The sequence below is a fragment of the Vespa crabro genome, chromosome 2 (assembly GCF_910589235.1).
Source record: "Vespa crabro chromosome 2, iyVesCrab1.2, whole genome shotgun sequence".
Taxonomy (NCBI): domain Eukaryota; kingdom Metazoa; phylum Arthropoda; class Insecta; order Hymenoptera; family Vespidae; genus Vespa; species Vespa crabro.
In genome coordinates this window covers 6,328,583-6,345,566 of record NC_060956.1, presented here as the reverse complement: position 1 = coordinate 6,345,566, position 16,984 = coordinate 6,328,583, and the positions used below count along the sequence as shown (strand labels likewise).

General features: G+C 26.9%; 4 protein-coding genes across 6 annotated transcripts; 2 read left to right on the top strand and 2 right to left on the bottom strand.

Moving 5' to 3' along the window:
- The first annotated feature begins 39 nt into the window (after positions 1-39).
- LOC124433146 (RING finger protein PFF0165c-like) lies at positions 40-2,895 on the top strand. Its single transcript, XM_046982823.1, has 4 exons — positions 40-281; positions 443-565; positions 644-827; positions 911-2,895. Exons 1-4 carry the CDS (start codon positions 209-211, stop codon positions 2,736-2,738), a joined length of 2,208 nt encoding a protein of 735 aa, XP_046838779.1. The 5' UTR covers positions 40-208; the 3' UTR covers positions 2,739-2,895.
- Positions 2,896-4,224: 1,329 nt separating this feature from the next.
- Positions 4,225-11,857, bottom strand: LOC124433204 (CTTNBP2 N-terminal-like protein). Of its 2 annotated transcripts, XM_046982949.1 has the most exons (9): positions 11,184-11,857; positions 10,809-10,910; positions 10,092-10,316; positions 9,375-9,996; positions 9,213-9,308; positions 8,886-8,995; positions 8,698-8,736; positions 6,236-6,604; positions 4,225-6,048 (listed from the first exon to the last, which is right to left on the bottom strand). In XM_046982949.1, the coding sequence occupies exons 1-9, from the start codon at positions 11,400-11,402 to the stop codon at positions 6,034-6,036; spliced, it is 1,797 nt and encodes a 598-aa protein (XP_046838905.1). In that variant the 5' UTR covers positions 11,403-11,857; the 3' UTR covers positions 4,225-6,033. The 2 variants fall into 2 exon arrangements, with proteins under 2 accessions (XP_046838905.1, XP_046838906.1); XM_046982950.1 differs by lacking the exon at positions 8,698-8,736 and having other exon boundaries at positions 11,184-11,851.
- Positions 11,858-12,282: 425 nt separating this feature from the next.
- On the top strand, positions 12,283-13,638 carry LOC124433206 (NADH-ubiquinone oxidoreductase subunit 8). The gene is made up of 4 exons (XM_046982953.1): positions 12,283-12,433; positions 12,746-12,992; positions 13,117-13,309; positions 13,374-13,638. The coding sequence occupies exons 1-4, from the start codon at positions 12,406-12,408 to the stop codon at positions 13,503-13,505; spliced, it is 600 nt and encodes a 199-aa protein (XP_046838909.1). The 5' UTR covers positions 12,283-12,405; the 3' UTR covers positions 13,506-13,638.
- An 82-nt stretch (positions 13,639-13,720) lies between these two features.
- LOC124433205 (protein will die slowly) lies at positions 13,721-16,709 on the bottom strand. 2 transcript variants are annotated; one of them, XM_046982951.1, is made up of 9 exons: positions 16,489-16,709; positions 16,294-16,410; positions 16,049-16,145; positions 15,721-15,884; positions 15,449-15,538; positions 15,150-15,289; positions 14,680-14,911; positions 14,479-14,566; positions 13,721-14,404 (listed from the first exon to the last, which is right to left on the bottom strand). In XM_046982951.1, exons 1-9 carry the CDS (start codon positions 16,528-16,530, stop codon positions 14,304-14,306), a joined length of 1,071 nt encoding a protein of 356 aa, XP_046838907.1. In that variant the 5' UTR covers positions 16,531-16,709; the 3' UTR covers positions 13,721-14,303. The 2 variants fall into 2 exon arrangements, with proteins under 2 accessions (XP_046838907.1, XP_046838908.1); XM_046982952.1 differs by having other exon boundaries at positions 16,294-16,415; positions 16,489-16,702.
- Between the last annotated feature and the right edge of the window lie 275 nt (positions 16,710-16,984).

Here is a 16,984-nt window from a genome sequence, read left to right as displayed (position 1 = left end):
TGTTTAATAGATATCAGTTGTATCGACGTACACGTAACAATTATCTATTTTATCAATGCTAACTCATGGCGTTGATCATATACGAATCGTTTTACACACATGTCAAATATAACAGTTCTATCGACTTGACTAACCAAATTAAAACACTTCAAAGATTTACGATAATTCTTTATAATTTCTTTTGAAGGAATCTATTATCAAATAAATTATGGCTATGCTTGCAGAACCTCGACGAAAGCAAAAATGGACGTTAAATCCACGTGGAAAGGATTGGTCTAATGGTATAAAAAAAATAAGATGTTATAAGAATGAATTAACAACGCGAATTACTCTTTTAAACTTATTTGTAACTTAATCATAATTCGATTTATAAATCTTATTAAAGATGTTATAGGTTAGATTATATTTTAATATGTTTCAATTTAAATATATTACATTTTAGATACAAATAAATTTGGACAAAGAATGTTAGAAAAAATGGGTTGGACAGCTGGTAAAGGTCTTGGTATCAACGAACAGGGTACGACACAACATGTGAAAGTTAAAGTGAAAACTGATACAGTTGGTGCGTAATATCTTACAAGCATATTATATCACATATATATATATTACATAAATCTATTTAAGTTTTTATCTTTTGAAGGCATTGGTTTTAAAAATAATCAAGATAAGGCATGGACAGAACATCAAAAGGCATTTGATAGTTTTTTGAACCTTCTACAAGAAAATCAAGATTCTGAAGTGATCAAAAAAACAAATACAGAAAATTCTGTAGTCAATACTCAATCATTAGAATTGAAATCTAAACAAAGTCGTGCACGTGTACAGTATGGATATTATATTGCTGTTATTATAAAATACAAATGTGTAATATATTTCAGTTCTAATCAAAGAATATTTCACTTTACAGTTATCAAAAATTTACACGTGGAAAAGACGTAAAGAAATACAGTGCAAAGGATTTAGCTGATATACTTGGAGATAAACATATTCTAAATAAAGAAAGTAAAATTGAAGGACTGCAGAAAGATGATGCAAACGTTACCAATACTGCACCCGTTGAAAATATTACAGAAGGTACAATTACTATAAATAGAGGCAGTATTACTGATTATTTTAAAAAAAAGACTTCACATTTTCTTAAAAATAAAGAAAATAATACGAGTTGTATGGATGTATCTGACAATGAAATTGAACAATACAGAGGTTTTGGATTTGTATCCAAAAGTCCTAATTGCAAACAAACTAATAAGTCAAAGTTTAAATGCAATTATACCTTTGATAATCCTGCTTTAGATTTACATAATAGTGACGACGTACCCAAAGAAAATACGAAATGCTTGAACAAGAGGAAAGGGGACTCTTCAATTGAAAATGATATGCAAAATTTAGGTTATGAAGAAAACTCTGCAAAAAAAATAAAAATTGATGATAATGATACAAATAGTAAGGAAGGTTTTATAAATATGGCTCTTGATTTAGATACAGATGTTAATGAAAGTTGTGTAACTAATAAATTTGAAGTCCCAAGAGTAAAACTTGGTCTTACAAACGATGCATTAGACTTAACTGATGAAATTCACGAGAAAAAGCGAGTAACATTTAATAATCACGTGGAATACAGTACAGATTTTAGTAAGAAAAAGAAACATACTGGTACACTGGATAAATTTGAAGTTGATTCTAAGAAACGTAAAAAGAAACAAAAACAACTTGTTTATACTAACCCTTCAAATAAAATTGGTTTCATTAATGAAGGATTAGACATTAATTTAATACCTCAAGAATTAAAAGATAATAAAGTAAATGAGTGTAAAAGTAAAAGTAAAAAGAAAAAGAAGCAGGAACAACGGAAAATATCTAATCTTGAAACAATAGAAGAAACATCAGAAGAAGCAAGTACAAACAATGGTAGACAAGTTGAAAACTTGAATAAAAATTTATATGCAGATCTAACTAATGAAAAATGCATGTATGAAGAAAATAATATAGATATAAAAAAAAAGAAGAAAAAGAGTAAAAATAAAACACATGAAATCGTAACAGTGACCGATGACATTGATGATACAATTAGTTACATACCAGAAGACATAAATTATTCGCAGAAAAAAGAAAAAATCAAAAAGAAAAAGAAACATATAGCAATGAATGATGATGTTACTTATGAAAAAATTACAGAAAAGGCAAAATGTAAAAAAAAATTCACAGAGAAACATAAATATGAAGAAAATATAATTAATATACCATTAGACAAAAATGAAGAACATTTAGTCATTGAAGAAACTATAATTGATGATAAACCTACAGAAAAATCAAAACATAAGCGGAAGCGTGATAAAAAACATGTAAATAAAGAGCTAAAATGTAAATTGGAAGATAGGAAAAATGAAGAAGTACTTTGTGAAAAGGTACAAGATAACGATGAAGAAATTAAAGTGAAAGCAAATATTAAACATGATATAATCAGCCAAAAAACTTTTGATAATACAAATAAAAACGATAGAACAATCGTTGAAAAAAATGTTAGCGATATGGAAATGCAATTACAGGATGTGGAACATTCGAAAATAGATCCTGAAGAAAACATGACAGTAACAAAAGATATAAATTTTTGTGGAGAAAACCCAAAAATGTCTAAAAGGATATTAAAATCATTTTTTGATTTAGATTACATATTAGACTTTCCAGGTTCTAATATAAAGAAAATAAAAGGTTATGGTGCAGATATATTTCAATAATTTATGATTAGATTGTTCACTATTAGACAGTTATAGTGACGATATAATTTATTTGTATTGTGAAATATATATTACATTTGTAAAATGTATAATTAATTTTTATACCAAAACTTGAAACAATTATAATTATATATATTACATACACAATAAATTATTATATTGCTTCTATATTACATGGTTATTCGTTTGTTCTGAATATTTTATAATATTTGATTTATGAAAATAAAATATGAATTTAGGAAATGACAATATTGTACAATACATAGAAAAACAAAAAAAAAACAATAAGATATTTTTGAATTGATTTATGTAAAATTTATGTGTATTAATACTATCATAATCTATACATTTGATCCATCGAGAGATGGATTCATCTTCGGTGAGGTGGTTGATTGGCGAGTGTTGGAATATAATTCAGGATCCATTGTATTGTCGAGGAACTCAATTCATTATCAAGGGATTAAACTTTTACACGGAAGCTTATGGTAATAGTAGATTACTGTTTTATCAAACAGTATATAATATCGGTAATACTTACTCTCTATTTGACCAACCGAATAAAAATATCGGTAAAAGATTTGCGCTGTTTTATCGATCTAATAAAAATAGTCGATAATAGCAAGACTGTTTTATCAAACAAATAAATTGCCATTTTTCCGCTTCACTTCATTTCTCTCGTATTACTATTGTGTGATTACTATTATTATTATATTATTACTGTTATTATTATTATTATTGTTATTATTATCTTTATTACCATTATTTTTATTATACTATCATCATCATCTTCATCATTATCATTATCATTATTATTATTATTATTATTATTATTATTATTATTATTATTATTATTATTATTATTATTATTATTATTATCTTTATTATAATATCATCATCTTCATCATTATCATTATTATTATTATTATTATTATTATTATTATTATTATTATTATTATTATTATTATTATTATTATTATTGTTGTTGTTGTTGTTGTTGTTGTTATTATTATTATTATTATCATCATTTCATTATTATTTTGATCAATATAACATTTTATAGAATGCGAGTATGTCTTTATTGTAAGACACATCTTTATTGAAAGTTGTAATCAACTTTCAAGTTTTAATTAGCATGATATAAACAAAGACCTAGAAATTTAAAAAAGTTTTATAATGAACAAAAAACTTACAGATTAGATCCTTAAATGAGAAAATATAAAATCTTTCAATTAGATAAAAATATAGAATGGTTCCTTTCTACTTTTCAGTTAGATAAATAGATTTTTATCTTAAAATACATACCATTATAAATACATGTTTGGAGACATAAAGATTTGAAAAGTTTTAAATAATAATATTATAAAAGAACTAATTGTGTGTGGAAATTAAAATTTATATTTAAATTATATCAATAATCACAAGAGTAAAAGATATTTCAAAAAGTCGAAAAGTATCATTTCATAGGTTAAAGAAAAAATAACAATAATTATTATGAAAACTCATGTTCATCAATTGAATAAGTATCATACATACAAGATCTCTGAAAATGTTAACTTGCAAACATTGATATTTATTTAATTCCTTGCATTGTTATAATCAATGACAATGGTTGAGTTAACAAAAGTTAATTCAATATGGAAGACAACAAATGCATTGGTGACAATAACAAAAATTCCTGAAAGAATAATACTGAAACTCAACCATTGCACTATAAAAAAATATCATTACCATAGAGAGATATGTAAGTTAAACTTTATTAATCATAAACTTGTATAATCATTATGAGATTATATTCACTTATTTCCCACGCTGTGTAAGATTGAATCTGATATGAAAATTTACAGGGATAATAATAGAAAGAAGTGTAATAAATCATCAAGATAAACCACATTTATATGTTTTTTTTTTTGATAAGTCTCACATAAAAATCATAACATGGGCACGTATTAATGTACCTCAATATCAATCCTGTAGATCTTTTGTGTAAATTTTTTGTCAGAAGGATAAAATAATTTTGAATTAGTATTTTCTCTTCTTTTTACTGATATACACAAGTCAAGAGTACTTAAGTAATCCTTCTAATTTTAGTTACTCCAAGTTATTTCATTAGTAAATAACAAAGAATTCTCAGATAAGTGAAATTTACTAATACAAGTATCTTCATAAAGTGCAAATCATTTTGCTTTTTTCACATATATGTATTGTCGGTGAAGCTTTTAATTGTACTCTTAACAGGCTTATTATTGTGTCATTTCATTTTGTTCCACTTTACTTTGCTTAAACATATACACATATTAAAATTTGAATGTATCGAGAAACAAACGATGATAGTATTGTATATTTATAAAATTTGCAATGCCATTCTTGTAGGTTCATACCATTTTGTTTTATACTGTTATCAACAAATATTACCAATGTATGCAATAAAATAAGACAAGGCAGTGTTCATAGCACATACGTATTTGCATTATTTAACTAAAAATTTTTGCATTTATCAATGTTTTATGTACTTTAATTTCCTATTGCATTAATGTCCAACCATTTTTAAAAACACAATATTTCAGATAAGATAGTACTATGCTACATTTTAAAAATGATGATTAGTACAATAAAGGTTTTATTATATTGCTCATTTCAAGATACGTATTCTTCTTAATAAAGAATACTTATATGATTAAGTTCAGCAAAATTGATGAGCTTAGAAATCGCCTAATTGAAAAATAAAATGTTGCATAATATTATCTCTTCCAAAATGTTTGAATTATTTATGATGATTGTACTATACGTTCGTACTTATATCCATTCTTATCTGCTGCATAATAAAACAGAATGTTAATCATGTAACTTTCACGATATTACGTATACAGATTTTTTAATAATACGACCTTTTATTAAAGAAATTATTTTTCCAATCTCTAATCAGACTTTATACATCAAATTTTACGAAAGTTACGTGATCTTTACTCTGTATTAATTTATCTAACATAATATATATATTCCTAATCTAAGTATCTACGAAGTTGACCTAATGTATTTTTTCATATATTTAATTTCCACTTAAATACTCGCAAGTATACAATTGTAAGTGCAGTACTACTATGGTATATATATTTACATAAAGTGAAATTAGCTAGTATATAAATCTTCACGAATCCGGATTCTTCGTCAATCTTATAAATGGTAAAATGAAACCATCGTATATACTCCCAATATAGTTTCCAAGCATTGCTCACGATACATGATTTTTGACTTTGTAAAATTTCTATACATGATTGTGGATTTATTTGCTGATAAATCAACGTGGCTTTGTCTGAAATCATATTTCACAATCCACTATATTTGTAAAATATTAACTATAGACATAAGAAAATGACACATGTGCATTTAACTATATCACATTATAACTAAAATACCCTGCAATATATGAAATATATGAAAATATCTTATTTATTTTACTGTTATTATATTACTGTTATAGAACATGTTATATTACTGACCTCTTCATCAGGAGCTTGAGTAGAAGCAGCTATCACTTGCTGCACCTGCAAGGAAGTAGTTCCACTTACAGGATGAGATGAGGACTGTTTACCAAATTTAACTGTATCCTGGGCTGATTGAGATAATTCTGGTCTCCTAAGATAAGCTGCCTCTTTTTTAGGTGGTACCACGGGTTTATTAGGTGGTACAGGAGGAGGAACGCCACGAGAAAGAGGTGGCTTTTTTGACGATAGTGTACCAGGAGCTTGAACGGCCTGTGTAGAACCAACGTGAAAACCATGCTTCCCTGCAGTTTGCGTTGATGGTACTAATTTTGCCATGCCACCAGTATTAGGAGGAACAGCTACAACTGGTCGTTTGTCCATAGCCTGAGAAATGAACATGTAGCACAGCCAATTTAACATTCATGAAATCAGATATAAGTATATCTCCACATGAATCCTACATATTTCCCAATATTTAAGGTAACATTGAAAAAAGATCACGCCAAGGCACCGATCCAAAGCAGGAAAATCAATGAAAAACAGAAACAATAGCAATTAAAGGTGTTGAAGGTCGTGTAATATATATTATATATATTATATATAGACATTACAAGCAAATTCTGAAACAGTGATACAAGAATTTTCGTATTAATATAAAAATAAACAAATAATAGTGTGCAGTTAATATAGATTCTGCAAGAGGATTTAGGTATGCGATGTTCGTTTATATGATGTGTCAATAGTCATAATAGTTTGAAAAAAACTTTGTGGCTAACAATAGGATATTTTATTTTAATGAAAATTTTAATAGTAATTATAAAACTTTTAGGTGGTAAATGATTACTAATGAGGGTGTGTGTTCTAAAGACTGAATCATTATTGTCAAACTTGAATATAATCAAATTATATTATTTGTAATTATATAAATAATTATATGCAATCTAAATACTTAAGCAATATCGTCATTTTATAAATTCAACACAATTCTAAAATTTTTCTGCCAATACATAGCTAAAGAAGGTCATAACATGATTTAAGATTACAAATATGTTTCATGCGATGATGATTTCCGAAAGATCGTTTCTTTTTCTTTTGTTTTCTTTTTTTCTTGAAAAATGTATATAACCAAACCATATAGATTTAGCAGTAGCGATTATAGGACAGCAATTAGGGAAGATAAGCAGGAAAAAATTGTAAATAAAGCTCAGAAATTAATTGCATACAACTTTTAATGAAGGACTTAATTAATGTACATACTGAATAATAATTTTATGTACATAAAATAAGAACATTATAATAAAATATTGTCCTAGGTATCGATGATATGGTAACTTATAAAAATGGCATACTAGGTGTCTGTGATATAAATATTCAAAGGTCTCATTAATATTCAATAATAATGTAAATAGGACAACCAAATCATACTTAATCAAAAATAAAAATTTCAGCATAGAATCTGTGGCATTTTTTATATTTTTTTACTAAAGCTATAGCTTAATAATATTTAATTTATCTTTTTAAATAATCTAGATTAAAGAATAATTCGTAAAAAAACATTACAATAAGCAATTCTTTGAAAGTGTATATAAAATTACACTTGATGAAAAAATCATCAATATATGATTAATGAAATTCCAAACTTTAAAGTACAATTTTAGTAAAAATGAAAATTTTTTTAATATAACATATAAATCAAAAGAATAAAAAATTATGTTAATAGAAAAAATATATCTACTCACTCAATTACAAATTCTTCTTTGAATTTTATGTTAGAATTAGAATTAACACAATTACAATAAAAATAATTAGATGCCACAGATTTTATATTTACTATGTAATGTAATATATGTACATTTATTGTGGCTATTCAATAATTACAGACTAAAACATTGTATTTGATATCTACAATGTTAAACTATAAGACTAGAGCAGGGTATAAAGCTAAAATTATCTATAGATGAATAATATACGCATTATATATTTAATGCAATTCAGTTTACTAAGCGAAAACTTTCTTTTGACTAGTAGTTATAAGAAAATTTTGCTATAATCATTGAAGATAATACTTCAGAATTCTTTTTTAATATAATAAAGCTATTGTAATTTATATATATATATATATATATATATATATATATATATATATATAAACATTGAGAAAATAATGTTTTTATAGATATTTGTTTAAAAATATGTTTTATAAAACATTATCACTTTGTTCTCATCGCTTATTGGCAATTTATAAAACTATCAAATATGGATTAGATGCAAAAATATTTCATATTACTTCCAATCAACTGAATTATTTTTCTTATATGTATATTTATTTCAAACTAAATTATCTTTCTTATACCTCTGAAACTTTCCTAATATAAATGATCTGTACAAATGCTAATTTTATTTTCGTACATCATTTTGTTACTATTATTTGAAGTTTCTAAATAGTAATAGTTGCTATAGAGAGCCTATATACTTACATTAGACGTTTGTGCATCATGCAGATTGCTTTTACTTTTCTTTTCACCAAAAAAGAATAATAAATCATTAAAACTTTACTGCTATTAATATAAAAATATTTTTTGTGTGCAGTACATTTTCTGTGTAAATAGGCTCTGTACAATTATTAGATTAGAGTAGAATGAGGGTGGAAATGTGAATAATTTACCTGTGTTTCCGAAGGGACTGCAGATTCACCACTTGTTGGTGGTATATTAGGCACATACGTAACTCCACGTAATGCTTGCCCAGGTGTCACTGATCTGGCTATTCCTGTTGCTGTAGAATGCAATAAAATGTGAGTTGATGATAAGTATATAGTTAAAGAAAAATAATATGGAATATGTAATATCAATGTACTATGAAAATCAATAAAAACTTGAAAATATATATCTATTATTATTGCAATAACTATTGATGCATCCAACCAAAACATATTGATGTACCATTTGTGAAACGTGCAATATATTCTTATAATTATTATAATTATTCTTACTTGGTCCGCTGACAGGTACACTAGATACAGTTGCAGTAGGTTGAACAACTTTACTACTGACCATAGGTGTGCCAGTTCCCAGTACCGAAGTTTTGACTGAATAAAATATATAATTATAAATTATACTATATCCTTATTTTGAGTGAAAAATATAATACATACTTGTTTGTGATGTATTAGTCGGCCTCAGTGTTGGCATAGCAATTAAATTAGCTGGCTTTGCAGGTGGTGGTGGTGGAGTTGCCCCAATGCCTCTTGGCGGACCTCGTGCTTGCGATTCTTTCCATGCTTCTACTTCGTTTTTTAATTTCTCTAATTCTAATTCAAGATCTTTTGCTCTCTTTTCCTCTTTAACAAGGGCTTGTCTATACTGTTGTCTCTCCATATCAAACTGTGCCAATTGTTTTTCTAATTCTGCTTCCATTTGTAATGATTTTTTACTTTCTTCTTCAAGACCCTCAGCCATAGAATCTATTCTTACTTTTTCTTCACTTAATATCTGTGCTAAATCTTCAGATCTTTTTCTCTCTTCAATATATTTCATTATTATCTTTTTACGTTCTGCCAAGAGTAAAAGTATTATTTGTTTCTGACGGTTTTTTTCTTCTTCTAGCATATCAGTTATCTTTTTTAATTCAAGCTCTATTCTTTTTTTTTCTTGTTTTTCTAATTCTAATTCTTTTTTTAATCTGGTTCTTTCTATTTCAAGTCCATAAGTAATATCATCACCCTGAGCAGTATCATGCTCATGTTTACGCTTTTCTTCTTCTAATTCTTTTATTACCTGACAAATAATAAATCTAAATATTAAATTTTGTTACATTTGTAGTAAACTCAATAAAGAAGGAAATGAAAGTTTATTTTAAGACGAATACATACAGCTCTATGCCTTAGTTCAGCATCTTTAAGAACTTTATTCATTCTGCATTGAGTTCTCCTCTGTTGCGTTACAAGAGCCTCCAAACTGGCAACTTGTTGATCAATTTGATTTCCTTCAGGTCCAATAACACCACCCACAATCGCAACATCACGAGCAAGTGCTGCACGTGGATCTGCTGTATTACTAAGGTACCGTGAACTAAGAAGATGTTTCATCTTCTCTGACTATACAATAAAAGGATTTACATACACATATATATGTATATATATAAACAGGAACAGACATACATTTTATATCACATATCCATGTATACTTATAATAATATACACATGGAAATGAACAATATATTCAAAAACAGGATTATGGAAATGCCAATAACTAATTATATTTTTATATGCTTGTTAATTATGATTTATCATAATTCTTTGAATAAATTATTAAAAATCATTTACTAATAATTATTAATTTAATCTTAGATATTTTATCTAGAGATATAAGATATATTATTTTATAAAACTTAATATATATTATTTTATAAGACTTAAATTTTATATAAATAAAAATTAAATGAGCTCCGTAGAGATAATAGCTTTTGGAAATACCATAATCCAAATACCATAAACGCGCATAATAAAAAGAATTACGCAGACTGCATCTTAATATAAGAATAAATTAGATATATATGCGTCAATGAAATAGAAATTAGATAAAATTACTTTTAAAGCTGCTATCACAATGTCTCTAGCTTGAAGTTCTCCTTCTAGATATCCTAATAGTTTTAATAAATCACTTCTATTCAACTCCATCTTTGGATTGCGCTGTAACAAAAAAAAAAACTATGATGTATGCAACATTATAAAAATATTAATTTATAATTTTCAATATTTAAAATGAAATGATTAAAGTTCTTCTTTGTTAGGTAAAAAGGGATATTCGCTTAGGGGAAAAAAAAAAAAGAGAAAAAAAGGGTATATAAAAAAGAGCGCATAGCGCGTATTCACACACACACAAACGTGAGAGAGAGAGAGACATGCATCCTTTGTTTAGTAAGGTATGATTCTAAGGTTAATTTTATAGAATTATCTTAGTACCTTTAAAGTGTTAGAGGAACTTTTGTCAAGTGGTTCTATGTTATTGGACTGTTGAAGCTGTTGTTGTTGATTAGTATGCGACGATAAAGTGGAAGAAACGGATTGTGTCTTCATGGTGGTGACTGTAGTACTTGACACAACAGCTCCTGACGGACCGTCTACCGGCGGCGGGCTTGGCGAAGCCACGTTAATGATATTTTGGTTTTGCGATGCCATCATTTTTACTGCTTTGAAAGTTCTTGATTTAAAAGTTTTCTTCTTTCAATGATGCCTAACGCGGCAGCAAATCGTCAATCGGTTCCTTCGTTGAAGCGTATTACGAAGAATAAACGTAAAAGCATAGGGCCGTTCAAACTTCTTGGTTCCTAATATCTTGCGTTCCGTACTCATGTCGAAACTGCTGACCCCCTGCTGCAGTTAAGCCGACAAATAAATGCCATATACTCGAGTAATTTCAAATCTTTCCTCTCCAATTCTCCTAACGCTTCCTTGAGCAAAGCCGATCGATCCTGCATTCGGCTTTAGGAGCTCAGACTGGCTTCGGCTCTTGACAAATCGATCATAAAGCGCAGCTCGCGGTTGAGAACTGGCCTCGTGTAAGGCGAAGCGCGATCCGCTCCTCGCCCATCATAGTTACTCCATGATCGAGAAAATATCGACGGATCGACGCAAGCGCCTGATTTCAAATTACAATATCGTCAAACAATTAATGGAATAAATGTATAATTACATTGCACATACCGATATAATACTGATCTTTATCTTTTTCTTTTTTCTTTCTTTCTTTCTTTTTTTTTTTGTTTAATTGACTATCTTCACTTTTTTATTCTCATACATTTTCCTTCTTTTCAAAAAATTAATTTTTTAATAGTATTTATTATTTTTTCTTATTATATTAATAAAATTGTAGAAGTTCATTCATATTTAAAATTTTTGTTTTTATCTTTTTTAGTATTTATTATTATATTTATTTAATTTTCTTTTTTCTTTTTTTAAATTATTTATTTGTAGGTAATATCAAATTTATATTTCAAATTAATAAAGAACTTGTCTATCAAGCGCATAAAAGATAGTGCGACATTAGCGCCCCCTATAGGTAACAAAATCTTAACTACAGGTACCTTTTATCGAGTTTTGCTTCTTATCTCACAAAAATATACGTTTCTATGTACGTGAGAATACCAAAAAGTTAGTCAACTTTGTGCAAATTGCGACTGCAATTATGGGTTCGCTACAGCTGATCCGAAATGGTATATTAATCATTATATTAAATTATTTGCTGATTAATAAAAAAATTATTTAATATTTTTTTCTTTTTCGCCATTTACATAATTTGATGTAATAATAATTTAGTATAATTTCTAAAAAACACAAGTTTAATTATTATTATAAGAAAAAATTATTTATCTGTGTTATTTATATAAATAAATAAAAAAAAAAAAAAGAAAATGACATTTCAAATGACTTTTAAATTATGTCAATTAATTTTTCTGTTGCTATTATTCATTTGACGAATAAAAGAAATGTTAACCTACATATGAACATTTATTATCGTTTTGTAGGGCCTAGGCTCATATCTGTACCAAGTATTTGGAATACGTATTCGGTACGTAACAAATACTATTATATTAATAAACCAGAAAAAGATATGACTCTTGAAGATCATGGTACCAATCTATTTATGCTCGAAATTTTTCGTGGTCTTGGAATTGGGTTATCTCATTTCTTTCGAGAACCAGCAACAATAAATTATCCTTTTGAAAAAGGTCCTTTGAGCCCAAGATTTAGAGGGGAACATGCATTGAGAAGGTATTTATAACATAATAAGTAATTGAAATAATGAGAAAAGTCATGATATGTTTTATTATTCCTAAAAGTATATTATCATCTATAATTATATTTGCACTCATTTATAATATTATTTTAATAATAGGTATCCATCAGGCGAAGAAAGATGTATTGCATGTAAACTTTGTGAAGCTGTATGTCCTGCTCAAGCTATTACCATTGAAGCACAAGAAAGGGAAGATGGATCTCGTCGTACTACGAGATATGATATCGATATGTCCAAATGTATTTATTGTGGTTTTTGTCAAGAAGCTTGTCCAGTAGATGCAATTGTCGAGGTATATCATTCAATTATAGAATTTAATACAAATAATAAATATTTTTATGTATTTCTAATTTTAGGGACCAAATTTTGAGTTTTCCTCGGAAACTCATGAAGAAATGCTATATAATAAAGAAAAATTATTAAATAATGGAGACAAATGGGAATCTGAGATAGCTAGTAATATATATGCAGATCATCTTTATCGTTAATGAAGTCTGTGGTTTGATTAAACCACACTGAAATATTTAAAAATGTTATAAAGTTTAGTATAAAAATAGCATTAGCACAGATCAATATTTATCTAAAGTAATTAAAAATATATGGTATCTTTGTGTTTATAAATGCTTACAACAATAATTGACCTTATTCTGAACTATACTCAACACATTTTGTTTTCCAGGATAATAAAACAAACATTTCTCTTAGTTAGAGCAAAAATAATTTTATTTAACTAACTTATTCCTTTCAGTCAAGTTAATGGTATGACGAAACGATAATAAAAATTGTTTTATAATTATTTAAAATATTAACTTTACATTTCGAAAGAAAGGAACATAAATAAATACTGTCTGATCATTATTCATATTGCAAAATAGAACAATATAAAGTAAAAGTGAATTATTTTTACATTTTTTTTCATCTCAATTTTTGTTCGCATCTAAATGGCAACTCTTATGCAAAAATGATTTTCATTATGTAAATAATAAATGATAAGTTAAATATTGTTATCCAAGTACGTATTATAAAATCAAAAATGTAGTTAAAAGTATACAATTACAGACAACCAATAATTTTAAGTTTTTATGGACCACATGACACGCTTTACAGGTATGTACTTTTTTGAATATATACCTCTAGTTCTTATTTTACTTAACGAATTGTAACGTTTAAGAAAATAAAAACAGCGTGATTCAAGCTTGAATTCTATGTACTTAATATAATGATATCTATAATATAAAAGCACATTTTGTACAGGCAAAATCAATAATGAATAAAAAGAATCTATTTTATGTATCACTTTTCCATAGTTTGATGGTCTTATCATTCTCAAGAGCAGCAGAAGCTATAATATTATCTGTTGGGTGACATGTTGTGCATAGTACTACATCTGTTTTTTAAAATAAAAAGTAAAATAAGAAATTATGAACACAAAATTATCATACACAAATATTTCTACTTTACCTGTATGTCCCTGTAATTTTTGCACTATTTCTTTAGTTTGTAAATTCCATATGTATACCATGTTGTCTTCAGAGCCTGATACAATCCACTAAAAATAAAAAAGAAAAATCAATAAAAAAATATATTGTTGCAAAAGGATAAATATAAGAAGTACAAAATTAAAAATCATAAAAAAGATCAAATATTAAAAAAACAGCTTGCCTTTCCTCCTGTGACAGAAAAATTGGCAAATATACAATATTTTTCATTCCTGTGACCCGTATATGTTTTTAGACATTTTCCTTTACTGTAATCCCATAGTTTTAATGTATTGTCCAATGTAGCAGCTAGGATATATTTTCCATTTGGTGAGAATTTTACAAAAGATACCGGAGGATTGTCATCATCTATCAGTGTTTTTAAACACTGTCCTGATGCTGTGTCCCAAATTCGACTGTATTATCACGTAATATATAAAGATATATACACCTTTTTATAGCAGCATATGTGCATGGCAGAATAAGCATTTGTTTAAATTAAATAGAAAATTTGTTTAAAAAGAAGAAAAAAGCATAACAGAGAAAATGTAATATCAAAAGCAGATAAAATTGAAATTTGTGGAAGTAAATGACAAATTATTGATTGTGGACATAAAATCACTTTGACAAAATTGTATTTATACAAAAACTTACCAAAGACCGTCATAACTGCTGGAAACAATCAAAGAACCATCTCTATTGAAGTGCACTGCGCTTACTGGATCTGAATGAGCTGGAAGTGTTTTTAAACATTTTCCAGTTCTTACATCCCAAATGCGTACACTTTCGTCAAACTAATAAAAATTCTTTTTTTTAATATCATATTTTATATTATATATTATATGATAATATATATTTATTTATATACAAGTGTGTTTACTAGTCAATACATATGAAATATTCATAGAATTTATATATAATTCTCTTTCTTTTAACAATACTAAATAACTCACCGATCCCGAAACTATAAGGTTAGATTGAGGATTAAAATTACAGCAAAAGACATAATTACTATGACCTTTTAACGTTTTTAAACACTTTCCCTGAAAATTTATAAATAATTAACAATGAAGAATATTTTATTCTATAGATAATGTAAAATTTAAATCGATGATTTAAAATAATAAAAAAGTAGTCAAAACAGTAAGTGTTTGGAAAGAGAAGTTAAATATTTTTTATCATCTAATTATTTTTTATGAAATGTTTTTATGAAACAAAAACTTACAGAACTTAATTCCCATATTTTCAATGTTTTGTCATCAGAAGCAGATACTAACAACCTACTATCACTAGACCAGGCAACATCGGAAATACCAAGTTTATGACCAGAAATGGTTTTCTCAAATTTTCCATCATAAGATCCCCAAATTTTAATAAGTTTGTCAGCAGCTAAAAACAAATGAAATTATTATTATTATTAATATAATATATTTATTATTATATATACTTTACTGTTGTTTTTTTAACACATTTATATATTTTACATATTTATTTTACAATATTAAAGCAATTCTGTTATGTTTCAATAACTTTTTAAGTATCTTTGTACTTACAAGAACTTGCTAACCATTCTCCATTAGGACTAAACTTGACAGATGACACAGCTTTAGTATGACCTGCTAGCGTATACTTCAATGTATAATTTGGCTTCTGCAAATAATGAATGTATAAAATTTACATAAAGACTTAAATTATTTTTTATGAATATTATACAATTCATTTTCTTATACATGATTAAGAAAGTAAAAAGAAACGCAATATATAACATGTACTTATGGTATAAATATAACAAACTTACCAATGTTGAACTACCTTTCGTTCCGGTAGCAGATGTAGTAGACGAATTATTAACAGACGACTGATGACTCGGTGAAGGCCCAAGTGGTACCATTTTTTCCAATTGTTTATTAGGACGCTATACTGAAGAAAAGCAACGAGATCTAAGGTTACGTCGTTTCTTAACTTTCGAGGTGAAACGTCGATTTTTGCTTACCTCACAAGGAGGTATTATTTCCTTAAAAAAGATCCCTTGCATAATATTAATAATGAAGTAAATCGTAAAATTTTCTTCATCAATAACATTCAACAAATCTTTTCATCTTTAACAAATAAACAGCACGTGTAGTTCAAACGACTAAATCGATATTTCATTCCTTCAATACAATTATCGAAAATCGTAGTTCGAGTTTACTCCGTGAAGTCGATAATACTACCCAATGTATTTTGTTTGGATAGTAATGATACAAAATCAATTAGTTATTTCTAATTTTCAACTTCTGTTTTTATATGAAGAGCTTTTCGAGAATCAGTCTGTTGTCAAACGAAAATTTATATTTTAAAGAGTTGGAAAAATATTTAAAAGTTATGTAATAAAATTTATAAATTATTAATTATAATAAATAATTGTAATTTTAAAATTGTATAATTGTTATTTAAAAATATTCCCTAGAATGCGGAAATGTATAATTGTTAAAAGAGGATATATTTAT

What these genes read in the sequence shown, in the direction of transcription:
- LOC124433146 (XM_046982823.1), top strand. Translation starts at nt 209, where the DNA reads ATGGCTATGCTTGCAGAACCTCGACGAAAGCAAAAATGGACGTTAAAT. An exon ending in TGGAAAGGATTGGTCTAATG is followed by an intron (nt 282 to 442) that starts GTATAAAAAAAA and finishes ATTACATTTTAG; the next exon opens with ATACAAATAAATTTGGACAA. An exon ending in CAAAGTCGTGCACGTGTACA is followed by an intron (nt 828 to 910) that starts GTATGGATATTA and finishes TTCACTTTACAG; the next exon opens with TTATCAAAAATTTACACGTG.
- LOC124433204 (XM_046982949.1), bottom strand. Translation starts at nt 11,402, where the DNA reads ATGATGGCATCGCAAAACCAAAATATCATTAACGTGGCTTCGCCAAGC. An exon ending in CTGAACTAAGGCATAGAGCT is followed by an intron (nt 9,997 to 10,091) that starts GTATGTATTCGT and finishes ATTATTTGTCAG; the next exon opens with GTAATAAAAGAATTAGAAGA. An exon ending in GACTAATACATCACAAACAA is followed by an intron (nt 9,309 to 9,374) that starts GTATGTATTATA and finishes TATTTTATTCAG; the next exon opens with TCAAAACTTCGGTACTGGGA.
- LOC124433205 (XM_046982951.1), bottom strand. Translation starts at nt 16,530, where the DNA reads ATGCAAGGGATCTTTTTTAAGGAAATAATACCTCCTTGTGAG. An exon ending in AAATAATACCTCCTTGTGAG is followed by an intron (nt 16,411 to 16,488) that starts GTAAGCAAAAAT and finishes TCTTCAGTATAG; the next exon opens with CGTCCTAATAAACAATTGGA. An exon ending in ACCTTATAGTTTCGGGATCG is followed by an intron (nt 15,290 to 15,448) that starts GTGAGTTATTTA and finishes AATTTTTATTAG; the next exon opens with TTTGACGAAAGTGTACGCAT.
- LOC124433206 (XM_046982953.1), top strand. Translation starts at nt 12,406, where the DNA reads ATGGGTTCGCTACAGCTGATCCGAAATG. An exon ending in GGGGAACATGCATTGAGAAG is followed by an intron (nt 12,993 to 13,116) that starts GTATTTATAACA and finishes TTTTAATAATAG; the next exon opens with GTATCCATCAGGCGAAGAAA. An exon ending in CAGTAGATGCAATTGTCGAG is followed by an intron (nt 13,310 to 13,373) that starts GTATATCATTCA and finishes TTCTAATTTTAG; the next exon opens with GGACCAAATTTTGAGTTTTC.